Source organism: Patagioenas fasciata, chromosome 6 (genome assembly GCF_037038585.1).
Source record: "Patagioenas fasciata isolate bPatFas1 chromosome 6, bPatFas1.hap1, whole genome shotgun sequence".
NCBI lineage: Eukaryota > Metazoa > Chordata > Aves > Columbiformes > Columbidae > Patagioenas > Patagioenas fasciata.
The window spans coordinates 13,626,241-13,640,174 of NC_092525.1; the positions used below are offsets into that span (position 1 = coordinate 13,626,241).

The 13,934-nt window shown below is 39.1% G+C and overlaps 1 protein-coding gene across 2 annotated transcripts in view; it reads right to left on the reverse strand.

The window, feature by feature from the left end:
* The window catches only part of COP1 (COP1 E3 ubiquitin ligase), a 124,168-nt gene that overhangs the window by 93,983 nt on the left and 16,251 nt on the right, over positions 1–13,934 (reverse strand). For both annotated transcript variants that reach the window (XM_065842532.2, XM_065842531.2), the window contains exons 7-9: positions 7,168–7,227; positions 5,189–5,265; positions 189–246 (exon numbers count right to left, since the gene is read on the reverse strand). In XM_065842532.2, coding sequence (XP_065698604.2) covers positions 189–246; positions 5,189–5,265; positions 7,168–7,227 — 195 coding nt within the window. The remainder of the gene's footprint in view (positions 1–188; positions 247–5,188; positions 5,266–7,167; positions 7,228–13,934) is intronic.

A 13,934-nucleotide genomic window follows, 5' to 3' on the forward strand; every position in this document is an offset into this window, starting at 1 on the left:
AGGGTGGACACTCAGTCATTCCCACAGCTGTAGTCTTGGCTCCAGTTTGCCCACACAACCAGTTAAAAGCATTTGCAAGACTGGAGTTGACTGGTACCTTGGAGACGGACAGAGTTGTACCCAATCTTTGTCCCACCTCCACATTCACTCTCCTGTCTCCCCATGCACAGACACACGTATTTTCTTACCTGGGAACTGCCACTGAAGCCTGGAGGCTGGCTATATTCCGTGGAGTCAATAATACTACTGCAAAACCAAAAGAAATAGTCTGCTTAAATCACTATACAACCATCCCTCATCATTTTTAATCTGTTTGCTATTCCCCCCTTAACATCCTGCAACATACTTGCCTTGGAAATCTATTTTACAGACAGGGAATGAGGTTATTTTTTGTTTGGGATGGCTTTTTTTTTAAATACAGGATTCTGCTAGGGCAGAATGCTGTCACACACAATTATGTGTAGTGCAATCTAATAATTTCAAATTAGAATGCAAAAGCGTATCTGTTGTATGAAATATGCAGGATAAGACATCCTGAAAATAACATGCTACCATTGGTTTTCAGTTCTTAAAGGAAAAAAAAGAAGTTTAATGCCATGGCATTTGAAACAGCACTGTGAGAAGCTAGAGAAATCAGGTTCAGACAGACACTGTAGTAATGCCAGACATCTCTGAAGACACACAAAACAGACACAAGTAATGAACTACAGAAATAAACTAAATAAATACTGACAGCCAAGATCACTATTATTAGAAAAACCTACACAGTATCTATAATGACACAAGGTACCTTAAATCACTGTTTTGAAAACATAGCATACATGCACAAACTCATTTAAAGAGCTTTAACTTCTAAAACTACAAAAGTGGCTACTGATATAAGCAGAAAACAGGTACGTCAGTATCCTTGTACACAAAATATTCAGCTCTCACAATAAGACATCAGAGCCAGATTAATGCACTCTAATCACTCAAATTTAAAATACTTTTGGGACGAGTAAAGGTTAATACACAAGAACACCGCTTTATTAATTATGGAGAACACATCACAAACATCATCATGACTTGTTTCTAAAATTCTTTATAATTTGCTTCTGCTTGGATAGAGAAGAAACTATCAGGGTTTGTTAATCTCAGTCTTACTTCAGAGGTAACCTTAGATTGAAGCATTGCCTGGGAAAGCTGTAGGTTTCTTTATAAGCTTCCAACACTCTGATACAGGTCTTGGTTTTGTAAAAGATGATTGTACCTATTGATGTTTACATAACAGCTGCCAGAACTGATGTGTAGACTTGACATTTTTGGTCATAAAACAAGCGGTTTGGCTGAAACGCTGGTCAAGGCACCTGTAAGTCTAGAAGGACGAAAGAGTGATACAAGTGCTTAAATATTTCTCTGAATGTTTTAAAGCTCCCCTGGAGGTGGAAAGAAGTAGAAACAGAAGATGAGAGATGATTTTAAAGTCTCATTAGTGGTCAACTTGCAAGGTGAGATTGATTTGGCTTCTATTGCAGGCAAGACAAAAGCTGCAAACCAAGAAAATCTGAGGGATAAAAATCATTACTTGCTGCTAGCTATGGCAAGGGAGAAAACAGCAGAGCTGCTTCAGGCATGGTTGGGGACAATGAACTTTAAATTAGAATGTGGCTACATGAAATAATGAAACACGTACAGCAGGAACAGCGTGAATAAGACACTCGGCTGGAGAGCAATGAAAAAGTACTCTGCTCCAAGACAGGTACAGTGGCAATTAACAGCAAAACACAGAGACTTATAGCGTCTGGTCTCGTTTTGCTGCGGGTTGTCTGGTGATGTAAAGCCTTCAAGAGCGTGGACGTCATCTCCCTAACCAGAATACAAATTCCAAGTCATTTCTGTGCACTGCCTGCAGCTGAGTTAACTGGCATCTGCTTGGATGGGTTTTTTCCTTTTCAAAACAGGAAGCAAATAGTCAGAAAAATTACAAAAGTTCCCTCCGAATTCTTTCTAAAAAGCTGTAACATTAGGTTCAATTAGGAAACTCAGCTACACTAATATTTATTTAAAAACCTGGAACAACGACAGCAAAAAACCACAGCAACTTGCAAAATATAAAACCCATTTGTTATACCCCTATGGGGGCGGGAGGGGGTAATTAGAACAAATTGAGGGGAAGGAGATCAGGATTTTGATAACTAAATCACAGTTACCAGGCAACTAATTTTTAGATCAGAATCTTCCCCAGAAACTCCTATTAGGGCTAGTTTGCTATTGCTATTACTGCCTGAATATGCAGTCACTGACAAGTTGCTTATTTGTATCTCCTGTTTGCACCATTTACTGGTAGCAAAAATAGCACGCACGACTGTTCAGAAAAACCAAACCCAGAACTATTTGTTCTTTTCCCTTATTCTTCCCCTCTTGTTCCCTATTAGTACACAAGCCCAGAGAGCTGCAGTGCTGTAAACAAGTGTTGTGCTATTACTCAATTTAATGTTTCATCATACCCTGTACAAGCGTAAGAGAAAACACGTGTTTCTTGAAGCCCAGAATGTATTGAGCGCGATAGCCGTGCTTGTTTTGTTGCTAAAGAACTTATGAAGGAGGATGGGGGAGGCATAGTAATTTCACATTTTGAAGATGTTAAGAGCATGGGGAAAAAAGCTACAAACAATGAAAAGAAACAGAGAATTAATGAAGCAACCCTGTGATTTAGAGGAAGCAGATGAATAAGGGCAAGTCACTAGAGACCAGATAAAACTGAATTCCAAAGAACTCTATTTTCTTGAACTTTAAATTGAAAGGCCAAAGAGAATTTCTTCCTCTCAGCATGGGTCTATGATAACCTTGTACTATTTATAAGACACATTAGCAAAATTTGATAAAATTATATTTCATTAGCAGGATGTTAAGCATGTTAAGTTATATTCCAATTTAAATATACCCTTTGAATTCACTGATAAGTTTAAAAGTCGCTGCAAGTTTAATAACATTTTAACATGGAAGTGAAACCATCTCAAACTACACTTCTATTTCATCCTTACTGGTTCATAGCATCTCTAAAACACACTTTGGATATTAAATATTTCAGTTAATATAGCGCTGAAAAAAAATCAGCATATGTTAATGCTCCTAGAGTTCTACAGCACTCTTTCCAAAGAGGAATCGGAGTTACAGTTTTTAAGATACTTTCCAAAATTCACATTTAATGTTGAAAAGAAAGTGAATTTCAAGTGGTGGATCTTTCTGCAATCCGAGTTCTGGTAATTCAATCCAATGGAATCATTCGAATTACACAAAACTGCCAGGATAGGGCAGGGAGAGAAGTTACAAGAGTCTGGAAACAACAGATGCCTGTTCAGACACTGAAGATCAACTCTTAACGCAGGATTGTCATCGAGGAACAGAAATGGGTCTTCAAGACAAGAGAAAAAGGCAAAACCACATACTCTAGAAAACCCCTGAATATCCTATTATATCACACCCCTGGGCATGTTGCACCAAAGGAAAAATTTAAAAGCTAAAGACACAGCCCAGATTAAATCAGTCAAGCTAAGACTGGACAAGAGAGAGACTCCCTGGTCTAACCCATCACCATCTCCCAGCAGACATGAGGGGACACACATCAATTCAAAGTGACTAAAATACTTTGAACACTGTCTTGTATCTTCAAAAGCAAGAACTGAGAATTATTGACCCTGTTTATTTAATTCACATTAAATAAACAGGCATAAAGGAATAATAAGAAATTCTCAGTAGACTAAAACCAGTATATGTCTCACACAGCAGATTTTTCCCCTCCCTCCCAATTCTTTCACCAAATCTCTTGGGCTTAAAATGTTACACCAGCTTTCAGACAAAAAAAGTTCTTTGGGAGCTTATTTGTTAGCTTGGTTCAAGTAATGGAGATACATTTTGACTCATAAATACAATTTCCTGTTAAAAAAAGGAAAGTTTCCTAGGCCTGATGATGTCTAACATGTAATAAATTCAGTGCAACCACCGCTCAAGGTTTCCCCAAGCAGCAGTACCACGAAGCAAACTAAAACCAATCTACTTATCAGCCAACAACCAGAAAACTAGTAGAACCAAACAAGAATCTCTTCAGCTTCACAAACCTGCTTCTTGGCAAAACAGCAATAACCCATGTCAAAAAACACACCTGCACCCCAAAAAATGATACAAGCAATGAAGAGCGGAATAACAAACACTGTTCACATCCATCTTGGCCATATTCCCATCCTTTCCCTCAGGGCCAGCCAGAGCTTCATGGAAATATGAGAGATTCTGGTTCCGGTGTCCAGAAATAGCCTCCTGGTAAGAAATCCCAGCCAATATTGCTAGGCTCCTTACTAGAGCATTAAATCTCTGCAGGGGAGGAAACCAGATAACCTTTTTCTTACTTCTGGGTTATTAGGCTTAGAGCTGCTAGTTGCAAAAAAGGTACCGGCACAGTTTTATAATAGAAGTAAACCATTTAGAGAACTCTACTATTAAGATGTCGGAGAGACGATCATTTAGCTAAGTAACTTGGCCCTGCAAAATCAGAGCTTTCTTACAACCAAAAAACACGGCTATAAAGAAGCAGAGCACTTCAAACTCTGGCACTTGCAACTTGGATATAAGAAGCAACTGCAATTTTATCATCAAGAAACCAGACTAGGCAATATTCCAGCCAAAAATCCACATTAAAAACATTACTGGAAAAGCATTTCATTAAATCAAAACAGACAGCAGATAAACATAATCAATAGGCTGTAAATTTTAAATTTTGCACCCATACCCTTAGCCATTCACACTGAGTGGGGAAGCCAGGGGACACCAATATCATACAAAATTAAGACTTTTCATATGCCAAGCAGAACGGCATAATGTTCAGAAAAGGCAGCATGTATTTAACAGTAATATTTCATACCACAGCAAAGTCTTATAGCTCAAGTTAAGCAATCCACGCTAAATTTAAAACCATCAGCTTCCCGCAGCATCTGGTTTAGAGCAAGACGGCACATCCAACTGCAGACCCAAATGGCTTTTTCTTCGCTGATTTGTTCACATGAAGTTCATATCAATCCAAAACAGAACAGGAAAATATTGCACGGTACTCAAAACCTAGTTTTGCTGGTGTTTTGGGCATGTCATGGAGACAATTAGCAGGTATAGTGCAACACGCACAGCTTGAAATCCAAGCTCTGAGTTGCAAGGTGCGTACCTGTGTGAAGGTGAGGGAGCCTCGAACTGCGGCACCGTGCTGTCCTCGCTGACCGGGGAGTACAAACCACTCATTTCCTGGAACAAAAGGCCATGTTACAGCAAAGCTGACAAAACATGAACAGTCGGCACCTTCTAATATACAGTGTTCGCATAGTAATTTTGTGTTTTTCCAAATACATAACCAACTTAACCTACATATATTCAACTCTCACCTAGGAGTCTTCACTATACGTGAACAAATATTTATTTTGATTTTTTTTCCAGTTATCATTCCAACTGGGTTTCTGAAATCCTACAACTGCAGTGCTTTTTTGCCCCAAAAGAGGCATTTCTGGAGTTTATACTCAAAAAACAAATAAAAGGATGTGGTTAGCATTCAGTTGTGTCTAACCCAGCAGTTCCTTTAAACAAGGCAGAATGAGCAAACTGTAACTGCATTTTTGAGATACATACAAACTTTTATCTAACAGCCTTCACGACTGGAAAATAGTGCTGGATATGGGTCAGGGCAAGAACAGCCACAAGAAGAGAGGGCAAAGGTGGTATCGTGCTCCAGACTTAAAAGAGGATCTATGAGTCTTCTGTGGGCTAAGTACACAAGAGACAAAACCCTGCACATAAACCTGGCTTTGTCACTGCCAGACTAAATCATTGCTGTGTACTCAGTATGAGACTGCACCTTTCATCCCTTTTGAGAAATGGAAGCTACGCAGGACACTGCAGCTCATTAGTTAAGGGGGCAATGGGTTCCAGGACAACATTACTGGTGCTTTTCATATCCCCACTAGGTGCCCATTAGTTGTCAGGTAAAAAAGCAGGATATTCGTGACAAGTGAAATCCCAGGCTTTAGAGGTCAGAACCAAGGTCACTGTCACACACCAGATATGAACCCCAGCTGCAGCCCACTGAAGTGCCTGATTAAACAGCAGAAAAGCAGGTAGCCAGATATTCTCTGAGGGATCCCACAGCTGTGGGAGTAACTTCTCCTAGATCTGAAGACCTGTCTTACCACTCTCAAGGAAACATGCTAAGGTATATTTATTTCCCAATAGCCAAGAAGCATTTAGGGAAATAGGTCTGAAAAATGCGGTTATTATCTATCAAGCTACCATTTGAGTAGCTATCAGCTGAAGGGAAGTTCCTACAGTTGTCAGTTCTATTTATATTTTGATAATTCATCAGCATGCATATGAAACAGAAGTGAAGAAATCTGAAAGGCTTTTGGGCAATGGCTGGGGGCTCCTGCTGACTGCTCGAGATGAGCAATAGATGCGGACCTGCAAACTGATTCTCTAGAAGCTCTAAGGGAAGACTATTTAGAGACATGGTGGTAGGAAGCACTCCCAAAACATCAGTTTCCTACTCCAAAACACTAGAATGATTAGAGGAAAGGACCAAGGAGAAGCCTAAAGACTCAAGGACAGAAAGAATGAGCTGATGGGTTTACAAATACTTGGAGAGTAATTCTTAGAAACCTCAAGAGATCCCCGTCAGTAAGGAATTAAAAGAATTATAATCAGGAGGTAGCAGATTGATTGTTTTGACATGCAGCAGGAGCTGGCTCTGCTCCTACCCAGTGTCTGCATTACATCTCTCTTGTGCAGCCCCCAATACCTCCCCATTTTAAGAGCGGCATGCTACTACAATTTAAACAACCTGGGCAAACAGCCAGAACACTGCAACATACAGAAATCCTAAGTTATGATCAATATACTGGTTGCTGATTTCCAGCAATTACTCTATAATACTTACTACCAACACAAAGAAATGGAAAGACAATTACAGAAGAGCCACGTTTCAACCTGCAGCTCACACATAGCAACTAAATGAACAAATTAAAGAAAGAACATCTTCTGTTCATTTTCCCATTACTGACTCAAATGCCATAAATTTAACACAGCAGCCCCACAAGCAATGCAGACAGCTTGATGAAAATGAAAAATTGCCAGAGTCAGAACAATGTCTGGGCACCTCACCTCTACTCGTTTAATATCCTCTTCCAGAACACTTAGCTCCTTCTGGATCTGCTCCAATTGCTGTGGATAAGAGAAGAGAAGTCTAAATCAATCTGCACTGCAAGATAAATGTCAATCTTTCCAGAGAGGAACCTGAACTATCTTAACGGCTACACAATTCAAAAGTCACTGGGTAGAAAGTTCATATGCGTAGATTAACATAAGTGTGCACACAACCCACATTTAAGACAACGATGTTATTGTGAAAACAGTGCAAAACAAGAACATGAGGTAGTTTGATATCAAAGACACCAACATTATTCAAAGTAATACTGTTATGCTCCTCTAATATCTTCCATGCAAGGTACCTATAACACAAACCACCACGAAAGAGACAGTGACCACCCTCCAACAAAACAGAAAATGTTTTGCTAAAAAGTATCAAGAGTACTTCTCTTGCTAGCAGTTAACATGCCAACTGCCAATTTCAAATCATTGACAAAATTTTTAGATTGACAAAAACACCTCTTATAACCACAAAGAAATTTGCCCCTGGCACCAAGCAAGTGCCACACGGTATTTCTTTCAAAGGCGAGACACTTACCTTGGATGACACTACAACCCACAATTTGAGGGTTGCTCCCAAAAGGGTCTACAGGGAACTTCCTCTCTCACCAGCCAACATCACCTTTCCCTTCTGTGTGTCACACATAGTATTTTTTCAGTTTTTTGCAGTTACTTTTCAGTCAGTAACGTGGCTTCACTCATCTGTGAAGCCACACACTTGGGGATTGTTCACACCTAAGGAAGAGCATCACCGCTTTCCAGCTCTAATTCCCACCCACATTCAGCAGACGTGTCCCATCCAAACACATGGAAAGCTTACACCCAGCCTTGCAGGGCTCTAAACATACACTTCTCCAGGTGAAAGCTCCAAGTTTGGACCTAAAGCAGACAAAACTCAGCTCCAATGCAAGCCTGGATCACTAAGATGCACAATTCTAACAAATAAATTAATAACTGGAAGCCCATCTGACTCTCCTCAACTCACAATCAAAGTCTACAGACAACAAGCACTGTGGCATTTGACCTGAAGCTGTTACCAACTTGGCAAGTCCACCAAAAGCTTATTAAGCACAAGACATTCTCTAAAGGCCAGACAAATTTGTCTTTTTGAATTTACAAGAGAATCTTGAATTGCCCAAATGCAAAGCTACCTGTATTGCAAGATGTATTACTTAGCGTGACATATTCCAAGAATATTTGGCAAGCTGCTCCCAAAGACTTATTCACTTGAGAGCTTAAGCTTGATCCTTTAAATGGCAGAAAGTTTTGCTTAAACAAAACCACATTCACCATGTGCTCTGCAACAGATAACCCACCATTTAAATCTACCTTTCCAACATTTAAAAAAAAAGCTTCCGTCCCTGAAGACAGACAAAAGGCCTGCTAGGTTCACACCTATGTCTAACACAGCTGCTTCTTCTTTGGAATGAGATGACATTGTTTTTGCATCCTAATCTCTCTACTCTGAAGATTTCCATTTATATTTAATTTGAGTCAGAGACAGCATAAGTTTAATGGTTTAAAACTAGACTGCCACAGATAATTTACAAACTGCTACACCATAACAGATAATTCCATTTTCACTTGTGAAACCTACAGCAAGAATAGCAGGTGGTGCTATAGCTCCAAGATAAAGCGACATTCGCACAGCACCAGTCCTGCCCATACTTGGCTCTAGCAGACAAATACCATTAGTCCCCCATTTTCATAAATCCCATTCAAAAGGAAGTTACAAAACCACTTAGTTCTAAAATTACAGCAAGGATATCAGCTATTCTACAACATACTGGCTTACAGTCATACTGGACAACTGAAAAATAATTGACAGTTGTTGCCATCACATAAATAGGAGATCTTCTCCATAGGAACAAGAGCAGAGAGGTCCTTATTAGCCAACTTTTATTAACTATTACACAGAGCCAAAAGTATAAACTCGGGAACTTCATTTATTAATTCTTCCTTCCATTTATACCAAGACGAGCAATTTGAACCTCCCATAAACTTATCCAATAGCAGCAAGTCTAAAAACTAGGCAAGTGTGTTTCATGGTTATTTTCGGAAGAGTCTTCTCATACTATCAGCATCGAATGAATTACTAATGCCCACATTGAGATTTTTTTGGTAGTCTGGCTCAAGTGTTTCATGGTTTAGCTTTAATCTGTCAAAGACCTTAAATCAGTTCGCATTCATTCCAATTAAACTTTGAAAAATGCGACTACTGATTTATAATTGCCAGCCACTGAGGGACATTTAAGGAAAGCTAACTGAATTATAGTCCTTGCAGTATATCCAGATTTATGGGTCCTTAATTTGATTTTCACTATGTTGGGCACAGAGAGCAAGCCAAGTCCTGTCCCAATGATGGGCAGAATCACACCTGTCAAACTTCAGATTAAGTCAGCAAAAACTCTTGGAACTAACACTGAAACATCCACTAAAATAGAAGCAAATACTATAAACTCTCTTCTCAGATGCTTTCCCAGAACTGAAAAGGCCAAGGGGGCAAGGAGAAGGCTTCAATTCAATTTAAACTTCATCACTCCAGCTCCACTGAGTGAACTACAATAAGCAGGTGTATAACATTCTGGTCCCATGTTTCACACACACAAAAGAAAAACAACAACCTCAAAACAGGCAGCATTCCTTATCACGTCTGGAAAAGGGATTTCAGACATTCAAGTCAAGCACAGCTACCACCATAGGAAACATAGGTGCTCGTATTGTTGTTAAGTAACCTTTAGATCTAAAGCCCTTTCACACCCGCAAGGTAATACCCCCAAAACTCTCTAGTTCGATTCTGAAGCTTAGACACAGAGCTCAAAGAAATCTCAGCCCTGGACTATGTGGATGAAGGAAAATCCCCTGGTTAAGAGTTGCTCAGAGACACCCCATCAAGCTACTGAATTTTCACATAAGGGTAGAAATACTCATTTGAACTTACACATTGCTAAACACCAGGTCACTGTCAGTTTGATTACAGCTGGCTATCTACTAATGAGGCTTCAACCTTGGGCATCCTGTTTTTCCTGGACCGAAGGCCCCCTGGGAGGCAGTGACTTCATCCTTTGTGTTAGTACAGCACAGACAACCACCGGTCCTGACTGGGTCTCCTGGTGCATGTTCTAAATGTTTGCAAAAAAGCTAAAAGCTCAGCAGAGCCTCCCAGTGACACAGAGACAGCCTAAAAAGAAACAGCCTAGAAAAATGCAGGAGGGAAGGAATCATATACCCATGACCAACTGCCTTTCCAAGTCTAGATAAAGCACAAGCAAAGAACAGCAGAAGTTATTTTCTACAGAAATGCTGTGAAGTCACCAACACTATTCCACTAACTAGCTTTAACAGAGCATCTGGATTCACACTTGTGAAAGTTCACAAGTCCACATTGTGTTCAATCACACACCTTCAAGGTTCTGATCCAAAACCCTCAAGCATTCATCACAATATACAGCATAGATCAAGACAAACAGATGAGACTGTTACCAAAGGGAGCATATTTTTTTTTCCCTAGACACACACAGCCATTGCACCAACCAGGACAGGGTAAAAAGTATCATCTGTCCAGCTGAAGATAATAAATCAGGGAGTCTCTGTAGATAATCCCCTCGTCCTATCCCACCACTTCATCCAGCCAACACAATTTCTTCACACTTCTTGTTCTTCCATAAACTACTGCTCTAACAAACTTGACCCAACTTTGAACTCGAATAAGAAAATCGCTCAGATTTGCTTTCTGTCTAACATCATTTCCATAGTCTAAAATAAATATAAATAGCAAGTAGTAAGTCAGTAGCAAAAAAAACAAAGCAATAAAAGCGCATTGAAATTATGTATAACATAACCACATTTATTTAAGAATGCATCCAATATCAAACAATAAATTTCAAACATGCAAAAATTGCAATTACTTCTGCACCAACCTAATTATTCTTGCCTGTATCTGGGTTTTCCTTCTATTATTGCTTCAGATACAGAGTCTGTTATAACATACAGGGCAACTATGGCAAGGAAGCCATCTTCAGAGTTTAGAGAGAATCTAGCCTTTTAAATTAATTGCAAATCTGACTTATTTTAACATACATAACACTTCACTGCCACAAAGCCTCTGCACAAGTGGAATAAAGTGTGAGGTTTGTTTCAGTATGAAGACAGGAACACCCAAGCCTGTGCAAGTTACTTCCATTGGCAAAATGGGGCATCCAAGCCTTTTAAACACATGGGCAGTACACCTATAACAAATTGGTCTGCGGGAAAGATTTCTTCCCTGATTGATACTTCCTCCAAATAGTCAATGTTTCCTCTTAGCTGGGGAAGACCTAACAGAAAGGTTTGAGAAAAACGTCCTGGTTGAGCTGCTTAACACACAGAATTCCTAAGGGTAGGAAGAAGGAGGTGCCTGGCTGATCAAAAACACATTTTATATCTTGAATCTTCCTGCCCCTTACTTAAATCCTCCTGTTTGGGTTGCAGGGGTGATGCTTTGAAGGCTTACTGATAAGGTCTGATAGAAAAGTGTCACAAGAGAAAGATATCCAGGGCAGGGAACAAAGCTGTCTAAACATGTAGATTAATCGCCTTAGTATTTAATACATCACTGTACCTGCTACTTCGCTCCTAGCATGAGGTTGCCCCCTCTTTTTCTTTGGAAAGACCTCTCCACTGCAGTAAAGAGACTCAGCTATTATACACTGATGCTTATATGATAATCTCTGGCTCGCTGCTCATACACTCACTGCATCCTTGGCTTATCATCCCTGCAGTCAGAGCTCACATCTCTCACCAAGTAGCTTAGAAATGCAAATAGATTTAAAATACCAGTTATTTAAGTGCAGCGGATAGGAAAGAGATTACTATAGCTATAAATTCACCTCAGGAGTCCTGGAACGTAATCAAGACTATATGACAACATAAGAGCATGACTGACTTCTAGTTCTGTCACCTCCTCTTGCTTACTCATTAGTTCATCCATGTGTGTATGCACAGAACAGTAAGACTTGACAGGTGAAGTGATTAACACAAGGTAATGACATCCCTGGAGAATTCATGCTTATAATTCCCTGCAATTATCCCACAATAACTAATAACTCCTCATATTTTCTGTATTTAACATGCTCACAATATGCAGTAAGTGAAGACAGCTGGATAGATACGTGCATTTGAGGCTGAAAAGAACGATGATGATTCTGAAATGTTGAGCAGGGCTCAGTGCCACAAACCTCAGACATTTCAGGATGACTTCTCTGTCCCAGGATGTGCAGCAGCTGAAAACAGCCCCCTTGCTTTAGCAGACACAAATAAGGTCTTGTTTGTTAGACATGAGAGACTTAATATGACATTATTAAAAAGAAAAAGCCCACAAAACATAAAAATAAAGTGACAGCCACCAAGAGAAGCATGAATGCATCTGGGGAATATCACCTGTATGTTGCAGAATTTGATTTGCGATACTAATCATTAAGCTCAGTATCCTTCAGGAAGCAATGGTGCTACTTCCCAGAAATAACATTCTCCATCAAGTAGCTGAGCTAACAATGTTTTAGGACAAATTATATATGATACATATAGTGGTGTCCAACTTCATTTGGTATCATTCAAATCCCTGACAAGACAGTTAGTAAGCCTTGTTTGGTTTTTTTTCCAGTTGAATTGAAAATATAAAACCAGGGAGAAATTTTTGTATTAACTGATACCAGCTCTCTTGCTGAGCATTCAAGATGAGTGAACTTGTGATCATATAAAAGTTAAACTTGCACAAGTACTTAAGCAACACAGCTAAGTTAATGGTATCAAAACTCTGGCATGGAAATCTGAATTTAAAAAGTCACAGGTTGTTGCATTTGGTTTCCTTTGGAAAAAAAAACAAAAAACACAGTCAAGTATTTCATTATTAAATGTGACCTTCCAGACTCCTTGAATCTTTGATTTCAACGAAATAGACTGCTGGATCAAAAAAAAAAGTTTGTGCATTAAATTAACTGTCCATACATATGGAAAGGCACAAAGCCATGCTAAGTTTGCCTTGGAGACAACCAACTATTGTGGATGATCAATACATTTCTCCCCTCCAAAAGAGTCTGGTATTCTGTTGAAAAAATATTTTCATGCTTTAGCCATTTGTTTTCAATCTTTTTCGAAGTAAGATTTTTTTTTTTTTTAAATATTACTATTGCAAAGAATTTGGTTTTTTTGTCATATTGCCATAGGTTCAAAACAAAATATATAAACTTAAATGAAAAAGGACTTGCAAATACCTTTGTGCAAAAAACATGCAGTACATTTCAGCTTGAAAGATCAATGTTTTGGAAAGTTATGAACAGATCAAAACAGGATTTTTAATAGAAACTTCTGCAGGTGCTGAACCTCACATTTATCTTCTAGAGAAATGATGAAAGCACAAGAAAGAGGCATTTGTCAAAATACTTGACTACAGCAACATTCTGAATCCTTAAGTACAAGGCTATAAAGATACAGCTTTCTTCCAGCTCTAAACCCCCTCCAGTAAGCTCAGAACTTATCATTTCATGAAGGCAGGAGAGAAAAACAACACACAACTTATGAGTGAAGTAAGTAGGGTTACAGGTGGTTTACTATATACCCTGAACGTGTTATATTATACAGGCACAATAAATCTAAGGCAATGTGTATTAACTAACAAAGTAGCTACTCTCCATGTAAGAACCCAAATCATGTAATAAATAAAACCTGTTAATAAAGTCAAGTAA